Source organism: Coregonus clupeaformis, chromosome 21 (genome assembly GCF_020615455.1).
Source record: "Coregonus clupeaformis isolate EN_2021a chromosome 21, ASM2061545v1, whole genome shotgun sequence".
Lineage (NCBI taxonomy): Eukaryota > Metazoa > Chordata > Actinopteri > Salmoniformes > Salmonidae > Coregonus > Coregonus clupeaformis.
In genome coordinates this window covers 41,694,670-41,704,985 of record NC_059212.1, presented here as the reverse complement: position 1 = coordinate 41,704,985, position 10,316 = coordinate 41,694,670, and the positions used below count along the sequence as shown (strand labels likewise).

The window sequence follows — 10,316 nt, the reverse complement described above, 5'->3', positions numbered from 1 at the left end:
CACCAACTGAGCTTCATCCCTGCCGGCCATTCCCTCCCCTACCCTGGATGACGCTGGGCCAATTGTGCACCGCCCCATGGGTCTCCCGGTCGCAGCCGGCTACGACAGAGCCTGGATTCGAACCAGGATCTCTAGTAGCACAGCTAGCACTGCGATACAGTGCCTTAGACCACTGCGCCACTCGGGAGAGTAACCTTTGTTCAGAACCTAACACTGCCAATACCATAACCCCACTGCCACCATGGGCACAACGTTGACATCGGCAAACTGCTTGCTCACACGACGCCATACATGCTGTCTGCCATCTGCCCGGTACAGTTGAAACCAGAATTGATCCGTGAAGAGCACACTTCTCCAGCGTGCCAGTGGCCATGGAAGGTCAGCATTTGCCCACTGAAGTCGGTTATGACTCCGAACTGCAGTCAGGTCAAGACCCTGGTGAGGACGACTAGAAAGCAGATGAGCTTTCCTTAGACGGTTTCTGACAGTTTGCGCATAAATTCTTCGGTTGTGCAAACCCACAGTTTCCTCAGCTGTCCGGGAAGCTGGTCTCAGATGATCCCGCAGGTGAAGAAGTCGGATGTGGAGGTCCTGGGCTGATATGATTACACGTGGCCTGTGGTTGTGAGGCCGGTTGGACATACTGCCAAATTCTCTAAAACGACATTGGAGGCAGATTATGAACTTTAAATTCTCTGGCAACAGCTCTGGTGGACATTCCTGCAGTCAGCATACCAATTGCACGCTCCCTCAAAACTTGAGACATATGTGGCATTGTGTTGTGTGACAAAACTGCACATTTTAGAGTGGCCTTTTATTGTCCCAAGCACAAGGTGCACCTGTGTAATGATCATGGTGTTTGATTAGCGTCTTGAAGGACATTCAACAAGCACAGCACTCACAAATGACTGATGATTGGCTGAGAGAAATGTATGATAAAAAGATTGTGGGGGCTGTTTTGTTAGACTTCAGTGCGACTTTTGCCATTATCGATCTTAGTCTGCTGCTGGAAAAACTTGTGTCTTATGGCTTTACACCCGCTGCTATATTGTGAATAAAGAGTTACCTGTCTAACAGAACACAGAGTGTGTTCTTTACTGGAAGCCTCTCCAACATAATCCAGGGAGAATCAGGAATTCCCCAGGGAAGCTGTCTAGGCCACTTACTTTTTTCAATCTTTACTAACGACATGCCAGGCTTTGAGTAAAGCCAGTGTGTCTATGTATGCGGATGACTCAACACTATACACGTCAGCTACTACAGCGACTGTAATGACTGCAACACTTAACAAAGAGCTAGTTAGTTTCAGAATGGGTGGCAAGGAATAAGTTAGTGTTAAATATTTCAAAAACTAGAAGCATTGTATTTGGGACAAATCATTCACTAAACCCTAAACCTCAGCTAAATCTTGTAAAGAATAATGTGGAAATTGAGCAAGTTGAGGTGACTAAACTGCTTGGAGTAACCATGGATTGTAAACTGTCATGGTCAAAACATGGGGAGAAGTCTGTCCATAATAAAGTGCTACTCTGCCTTCTTAACAGTACTATCAACAAGGCAGGTCCTACAGGCCCTAGTTTTGTTGCACCTGGACTACTGTTCAGTCGTGTGGTCAGGTGCCACAAAGAGGGACTTAGGAAAATTGCAATTGGCTCAGAATAGGGCAGCACGGCTGGCCTTTGGATGTACACAGAGAGCTAACATTAATGACATGCATGTCAATCTCTCCTGGCTCAAAGTGGAGGAGAGATTGACTTCATCACTACTTGTATTTGTGAGAGGTATTGACATGTTGAATGCACCCATGCATACCCCACAAGACATGCCACCAGAGTCTCTTCACAGTCCCCAAGTCCAGAACAGACTCTGGAAGGCACACAGTCCTACATAGAGCCATGACTACATGGAACTCTATTCCATGTCAAGTAACTGATGCAAGCAGTAAAATTAGATTAAGAAAACAGATAAAAATACACCTTATGGAACAGCGGGGACTGTGAAGAGACACAAACACAGGCACAGACACATGCATACACACACACGATAACATACACACTAAATCACTAGATCAATGATAATTAAATAATAAATATTATGTTGCACCTTTAACCAATGGTCTAACAAATGAACAACTCTTACAAATAAAGTACAAAGACTTAACTTTTGATTTTCTTTGTTAAGACATCCTCTATATCAAATTTCAGCCAGACCGCCCAGCCAGCCCGGGCCACCTGCATGCCCGATCCCCACCAGTCTAGTCAATAACTCAACTCTCTCCCCAACACAGCTTCCTTCCCATTTTTTTTTTTTTATGTCTCAAGGGAAAGGTTTGGAAAACAAAAGTTGAATGGAACCCCACATACATCTACACATTAGCACACAGAAACAGCACACCCTCCATATAATTCATACCATAGGCCTAATAGTACTGTAGAGCTCTTTTTACTTACACACAATATAGCTGGGTCACCCCGTCCTGCCCCTAGGGGTCCACGGCCCTGTAGCGCCCCAACCCAACACACCCCACTCAGCTTTAGGATCTTAGTGAAACATTCATTATTGGTTTCAGGTGTGTTAGGCCAAGGCCAGAGTGACAACAGTACAGCAGACCCCCAGGGCCAGGACTGAGCGGCCCAGCAATTTTAGTACACAGTTTCTTCTGATAACAGTCTCCAGCATGAACATTTACAACAAACAAAAACTGGGAGAAGGGAGAATCTGTAGAGATGCTGAGATAAAAGGACATACTCTTTGGCAGAACTCAGCCAGCCGTCAGAAGACCGTAGCATATGCAAATATGTCCCCTTTTGCGGAATAATTTCTGAGTGCATTATATTCAGTTTCACTTGCATATAGTACATTCTATGGATAGTAATTATGTCTGAGATTTTATGACTGGGCATTCTAACATATCTGTATCCATTTATCATCATCAATAGCATCTCCCAGGTCTTCCTCACATTTTTATCAAGCTTTGCTACATTTAGGAAATCAGAGGTTTGTCAAACTGCCTTAAAATAGGTTTAATCTTTGAAGCTTCTTGCTTGTCCAGTGTTTGCTGTACAGAGAGAATAAAGTGTTGTATCGGAAAAAGTTCACCTCTGTGCTGTCACAGACTGGTCTGCCCTGGCTGAACCTGATGAGACCCCTGTCACCATCTGATCCTGCTCAGATGAGGCATGACAAAGAACTACCTTGGTGTACATTTATACATCATATTATCCATGAATAGAATCACTGGTTCAATAATTGAAATGACCATTATTCCCAGATCCCAGACTGTAGCCTACCCATCAACTCAAGATGGAACTTCATAGCCATTCACTAATTGTTATAATATACTGCAAAATTCAACTGAGCTCCGTAGACTGGTCTTCCCTGGCTGTCTGACCCTGCAGGGACACCCGTCACCATCTGATCCTGCTAAAACATGATGAGCATAGTGTTGGGTACTGACTGTGCACTATGACAGTGAAGCCTGTAGAGCGGTCTATATCGTGTCAGTGTGAAAAGTAGGGCATTAGCTCGGGAAATTGACAGATCAGTAACGTTACATTACTGTACTTACTAATAAAAACTAACATTGTGCTGAAAAAACATCAGAATATCGGTCTTCAATCGTTTGGCAGATGGTTTCATTGTTTGAATCCCACTACCTTGGCGTTACAAGCGCCGTGCTCTACCAGCTGAGCTACAGAGGACCATCACAACCATTGCGAGTGTACCCATGAGTTTACCAATCAAATTTCCAGGCTTAGAGCACAGACAGAACAATGAGCCAGATAGTTCAACGGATGTATAAATGTGAAGCATCCGGTTGGTGTTTCCACCACTACCAAATATGGTGATGAGAGGAAGCCCAGTGGCCGGCAGTGGGAGAAGATGGAGCAAGATGGATTTTGGCCGACATTCTGCAAATTTTCTCATCGATGAAACATTTGATCTACATACAGTTTTCTGTTTCCAAAACTAGAATCTGTAACAAACAAAGTGGACTGTGTTTTGTAGACTTGACCCTTTGTCACAGTTTCCAAAAAAATTGCATTGTTGAGAAGGAGTGCAAGGGCTAAGGACCCTGGGACTAAACACCTCCCTCTGCAACTGGATCCTGGACTTCCTGACGGGCCGCCCCCAGTTGGTAAGGGTAGGTAACAACACATCTGCCACGCTGACCCTCAACACGGGGGCCCCTTGGGTGCGTCCTCAGTCCCCTCCTGTACTCCCTGTTCACCCATGACTGCATGGCCAGGCACGACTCCAACACCATCATTAAGTTTGCTGACGACACAACAGTGGTAGGCCTGATCACCGACTATGATGAGACAGCCTATAGGGAGGAGGTCAGAGACCTGGCCGTGTGGTGCCAGGATAACAACCTCTCCCTCAACGTGATCAAGGCAAAGGAGATGATTGTGGACTACAGGAAAAAAAAGAGGACTGAGCACGCCCCCAGGTTGAGAGCTTCAAGTTCCTTGGTGCCCACATCACCAACAAACTATTATGGTCCAAACACACCAAGACAGTCGTGAAGAGGGCACGACAAAGCCTATTCCCCCTCAGGAGACTGAAAAGATTTGGCATGGGTCTTCAGATCCTCAAAAAGTTCTACAGCTGCACCATCGAGAGCATCCTGACTGGTTGCATCACCGCCTGGTATGGCAACTGTTCTGCCTCCGACCGCAAGGCACTAGAGAGGGTAGTGCGTATGGCCCAGTACATCACTGGGGCCAAGCTTCCTGCCATCCAGGACCTCTATACCAGGCGGTGTCAGAGGAAGGCCCTAAAAATTATCAAAGACTCCAGCCACCCTAGTCATAGACTGTTCTCTCTGCTACCGCATGGGAAGTGGTACAAGAGCGCGAAGTCTAGGTCCAAAAGGCTTCTTAACAGCTTCTGCCCCCAAGCCATAAGACTCCTGAACAGCTAATCATGGCTACCCGGACTATTTGCATTGATTTGATTTGATTTGAATTGAGTTATTGCACACACGCACTTCACAAAGTAGGCGTTCCCTAACTAAAATATGTAAATAAATGCTAGAACGCGCCAATAGGATCTACCTCCTTGCTTGTTCTGCCAATTATGATTAATTTGCTCCCATTGAAAAGGACTCTTTCTCTTTTTCGCTCTGGTCTATCTTGCGTTAGTTATAAAAAAATATTTGGTTAGAGGGTCCAAGCCCGTTCTATTCATTCTTATTTCTATGTCATACACCACATCAGCTTCCAAACCAGTGATGGTCAAAAGGGTTTTATAACGAACCTACGTATATCGACGATCAGCAAGAAGGCCGACGAAGCTGATCATAATGAACAATGCAGATAAATGACAGCCAGTTTAACGAATCATAACGTCTGTGGGATGAAACCCCACCCACTTCTGGGTCAGCTGACTTAGGAATGTTCGTGTTACAAAACACGGATGTTTGGCGTTGTACTCGAGACGCAATCTCAAACAGAGGAAAACCCTAATAATTTTGGACATTTGGTAGGCTACAGCTTGTGTATCGTTATCGGAGTATGTCATGCTATGGATCCCACAGTAGCGCCAATGCAAAACGAAACTGAGACAGAGTAAGTTGTAACTCATGTGGTTTAACTATCCTTCCAGACATAGCCTACTGTTTTCATAATCTTTTGATGTGTTAATGTTATACCACCTTTAAATGGTCTGACTATCTAATGTCTGTCAAAACAACTTTTGTTGTTATGATGGGTGGCTGGCCGAATATGACATTGAGACTAGGCTACATAACATCAACGTAGACTACAATGTAGGGTCGCTCTGTGTTCATTGAAGAGCAGTGCAGCGCAGCGCAGCAGCGACGCTGTGTGGGGGCAGCCAGTAACAGTGAGTGACACTGCACTTTTCATCATGGCCCCTGCATCGCTGTAAAACGGCCCCCTCCTGTGTCAGCTGTTTTATAATTATAGGGTCAGGAGTTTTCCCTGGTCAGGTCACGTGGTGAGAACTCCTGGCTGTATAAATGTGTCTGAGGTCCCTCAAGGGGTCCTAGCTTCAGGTGTGTTTGATAGGCTGACTCTTAGACCTTTACCCTACTCTGTGTCTCTGCACTGTAGTGATCATGTCATTAGTGTCATAGTACAGTGTTTATGTTCCTGACAGCTATAGTAACACATTGTTTATCATCTCTCTCTTATCTTTCCATCCAGGCCATACTCAGGGTGGGGCTGGTGGCCTTCCTGGCGTCCGACTTCCATGTCCCTCCTGAAGAGCACAGAGGCCAAGATCCTCTCCTGTAAGACCATGTTAATAACTAATAATCTTACTACTTCTATATTTTCATAGGAGCAAAATGGTTGACTTGTTGTTTTATTGAGTAATACTTCACTTGTCTCTGACCTATTTCTCCGTGTGTGTGTATGTGTGTGTGTGTCCCAGGTATACAGAATGAAGTGTGGTCCAGGTTTGTCACGTTACCCAACCAGGACAGGATCTGGACCCTCACGTTGACCAACAAGACCGCCCGCAAACCTGTTGAGCAAGGTACTTTCATCCTCTCCTTCTCCTTGTCCCTCAAGGCTTTTGACATATGAACTAGCTTTTGTCTTGGTATTAACATCTTGTCTGTCCCTATCTGTCTCTCTGTCTGCTTCTCTCTCTTCCTGTCTGTCTCGCTGTCTGTCTGCTTCTCGCTCTTCCTGTCTGTCTCGCTGTCTGCTTCTCTCTCTTCCTGTCTGTCTCTCTGTCTGCTTCTCGCTCTTCCTGTCTGTCTCGCTGTCTGCTTCTCGCTCTTCCTGTCTGTCTCGCTGTCTGCTTCTCGCTCTTCCTGTCTGCTTCTCTCTCTTCCTGTCTGCTTCTCTCTCTTCCTGTCTGTCTCGCTGTCTGCTTCTCTCTCTTCCTGTCTGTCTCTCTGTCTGCTTCTCTCTTTGTCTGTCTCTCTGTCTGCTTCTCTCTCTTTCTGTCTGTCTCTCTGTCTGCTTCTCTCTCTCTCTTCCTGTCTGTCTCTGTCTGCTTCTCTCTCTCTCTTCCTGTCTGTCTCTCTGTCTGCTTCTCTCTCTTCCTGTCTGTCTCACTGTCTGCTTCTCTCTCTTCCTGTCTGTCTCTCTGTCTGCTTCTCGCTCTTCCTGTCTGTCTCTCTGTCTGCTTCTCGCTCTTCCTGTCTGTCTCGCTGTCTGCTTCTCTCTCTTCCTGTCTGCTTCTCTCTCTCCTGTCTGTCTCTCTGTCTGCTTCTCGCTCTTCCTGTCTGCTTCTCTCTCTTCCTGTCTGTCTCGCTGTCTGCTTCTCGCTCTTCCTGTCTGCTTCTCTCTCTTCCTGTCTGCTTCTCTCTCTTCCTGTCTGTCTCGCTGTCTGCTTCTCTCTCTTCCTGTCTGTCTCGCTGTCTGTCTTCTCTCTTTCTGTCTGTCTCGCTGTCTGCTTCTCTCTCTTCCTGTCTGTCTCACTGTCTGCTTCTCTCTCTTCCTGTCTGTCTCTCTGTCTGCTGCTCTCTCTTCCTGTCTGTCTCTCTGTCTGCTTCTCTCTCTTCCTGTCTGTCTTTCTTTCTATGTCCTCCCTCCCATAGCCCCAAAGAAGACTCCTCTGGTGATGGTCCATGGGTTTGGAGGAGGAGTGGGTCTGTGGATTCGTAACCTGGATGCTCTGAGTCACTCTCGGCCAGTCTACGCCTTCGACCTCCTGGGGTTCGGCCGGAGCTCCCGACCCCCCTTCCCAACAGACGCTGCCCTGGCCGAGGAGCAGTTTGTCAACTCCATGGAGCGGTGGAGGGAGTCTGTAGGCCTGGAGAACATGATTTTACTGGGACACAGTCTGGGGGGATACCTGGCAACGTCTTATGCCATCCAGCACCCTTCTAGGTGAGAGGCCATGTTTTTGATCACTCATGGTGATGTCACAGTATTTATGATGGTATTGCCTTAAAGCTAATGATTGATGACGTACAGTATGTCTCCTTATGTACGGTGATAGTTAAAAAATCTATCTACAATGCAATTTATTAGTAATCATTAGGACCATGATTCCTGGTCAGGAAAAACTCCATGACCAATTTTATTATAGTAATGGAATGATAACTTAGATTGTGTCTCCCCTTATTTAGGGTGCGTCACCTGATCCTGGTGGACCCGTGGGGTTTCCCTGAAAGCCCCCAGCCAGGGGTGGAGACCCCGGCGGGCCAGGGGCCAGAGGTGGTGAAGAGGCCGCCCCTTCCCCGCTGGGTGAAGGCTGTGGCCTCGGTCGTCTCTCTGTTCAACCCTCTGGCTGTCATCAGAGCAGCAGGTCCATGGGGTGAGAGACACTTTATTCACATTCAGATTGCTTATTCAAAGCTTTCTCAATTTTCTCGTGTTATATTAATACCTCCATCGTTCTCTTTGTTTTCTCTTTTCCTTTAATTCTGTCAGGTCCAGGGTTGGTAAATAGATTCCGTCCAGACTTCAAGAGGAAATTTGAGGACTTGTTTGATGATGATACCATGACAGAGTACATCTACCACTGTAATGCTCAGACCCCTAGGTACGTAGAGTCACTCCTTGGCTTGCATTACATATCACCACTATTAAACTGCATACTGCGTTCACATTCTCCTGAGCCCATAGGGACATGGCCTTACTTTACTGGCCTACATTTGCCCCTGACTCTGAATGACAAAACATTTATTTCTCCCCAAACCTCTTGCTTTATCCCACTGTCCATTATCCTCTTCTCTCTGTCCCTCTCAATCCTCTCTTTGTCCTCCTTCTCTTCCCTCTATCCCCAGTGGGGAGGTAGGCTTCAGGGCCATGTCAGAGTCCCTGGGCTGGGCCAAGAGGCCCATGCTGCAGCGGGTACACCTGCTGCCCCCCTCCATGCCCCTTACCATGCTATACGGTTCACGCTCCTGGGTGGACAGCGCCTCGGGGGACAAGGTGGCCCAGATCAGGGTCCAGACGGCCACACACACTGTGGTGAGTGGGATTTATCTTATTTCATATCAGTGTTGAGGTCTTAAAGACATACAGATTTAGAGGATAAAACATATCATACAACAACACATAATACAATACCCATGTGATCATTCCTGTCTGTCTCTCTCTTCAGATGATAGATGATGCGTCTCACCATGTATATGCTGACCAACCAATGGAGTTCAATAGAGTGGTCCAGAACATATGTAACAATGTAGACTGAGATGCATACATGACTGACAAACCAAGATGTCGTGTGTGTGTCTTGGTCTGTACCTCGCTAGTGCCACACATGGCATAGAACTGGCTCCATTTTGGTGGCATGGTGAGAGATGTTTTTAAGATGGCCCTATTCCACTACGCTCTTATCAATGGACACTAGTTGGCTAAGTGGTTATAATATATGCCATTTAGCAGACGCTTTTATCCAAAGCGACTTAACAGTAATCCGTGCATACATTTTACGTGTTGGTGGCCCAGGAGTCGAACCCACAATCCTGCCGTTACAAGCACCGTGCTCTACCAACTGAGCCATGCAGGACCAATTGGAATGCTTAGGGCCAGGAACTGACCATGTGACCTGAGCAGGAAATAGTCCTGGGCAGGTTACATGGTCGGGAGAACTCCTGGTTCTGCTCCCATGACTGTCAGGGAAACCAGACCCTGCACTGAAGGTCCCCTGTGCTGGTTGGGATGATAGGCAAGGCCTTGACAATGGAGTGTTTACCATTCAAACACTTATTCAGTTGTATTTTATCAGTACTGTTCCTATAAGTAGGGCAAGGAGTTTTTCCATGTAGTCTGGGAAACCCCTAGGATCTAGCTATATGCCATACACAGTAATCCATAGTCAGTTAGTTCAGATTGCAGCCTTCCGACTAAAGCGAACTTCACAATTTTGTTATTTGCATGAATCACATGTTAGTCTGTTGTTACGTTATGGAGAGTCAATGCAATAAGAGTTTGGGTGGAACACTCAAAATGTTCAGGGTATACATTTATGTTTCTTTCCGTAACTATGGTAAATGCAGCATGCTTTTATCATGTGCCTGAGTTGGACAGTAACTATGTGTTGTAATTTTCTCTGTGACCTCTGATCTTCACAATCAAAATGTTTTCTGTATTTTGTACTACTACATGGATTCAATATAAATGTATATGATTAACATAATGCTTGTCTCTGATCTCGTCATTGATCTGTCCGCTGTCAGGCGTCTGTCTCTGTGTTTCTCCATGTCGATGATGAGGGTATTCAACCATCTGATTGATTAATTGATGATTGCTTGATGTCTTTTTTTTGGTAATTGCTATGCACCTCATTTTGGCTTATTTAAAAAAGGGGGAAGTATATAGTTAGTAGATTTGTGCTCTCCAGAACCTAAGCTAAGGATCTTGCTACTATGACTGCTCTGT

General features: G+C 46.1%; 1 protein-coding gene across 1 annotated transcript; it reads left to right on the top strand.

Moving 5' to 3' along the window:
• The first annotated feature begins 5,385 nt into the window (after positions 1–5,385).
• abhd4 (abhydrolase domain containing 4, N-acyl phospholipase B) lies at positions 5,386–10,074 on the top strand. Its single transcript, XM_041842900.2, has 8 exons — positions 5,386–5,573; positions 6,174–6,259; positions 6,403–6,507; positions 7,523–7,814; positions 8,057–8,244; positions 8,361–8,472; positions 8,717–8,903; positions 9,037–10,074. Exons 1-8 carry the CDS (start codon positions 5,422–5,424, stop codon positions 9,124–9,126), a joined length of 1,212 nt encoding a protein of 403 aa, XP_041698834.2. The 5' UTR covers positions 5,386–5,421; the 3' UTR covers positions 9,127–10,074.
• The last annotated feature ends 242 nt before the right edge of the window (positions 10,075–10,316 follow it).

What these genes read in the sequence shown, in the direction of transcription:
- abhd4 (XM_041842900.2), top strand. Translation starts at nt 5,422, where the DNA reads ATGTTTGGCGTTGTACTCGAGACGCAATCTCAAACAGAGGAAAACCCT. An exon ending in GCCATCCAGCACCCTTCTAG is followed by an intron (nt 7,815 to 8,056) that starts GTGAGAGGCCAT and finishes CCCCTTATTTAG; the next exon opens with GGTGCGTCACCTGATCCTGG. An exon ending in AGACGGCCACACACACTGTG is followed by an intron (nt 8,904 to 9,036) that starts GTGAGTGGGATT and finishes CTCTCTCTTCAG; the next exon opens with ATGATAGATGATGCGTCTCA.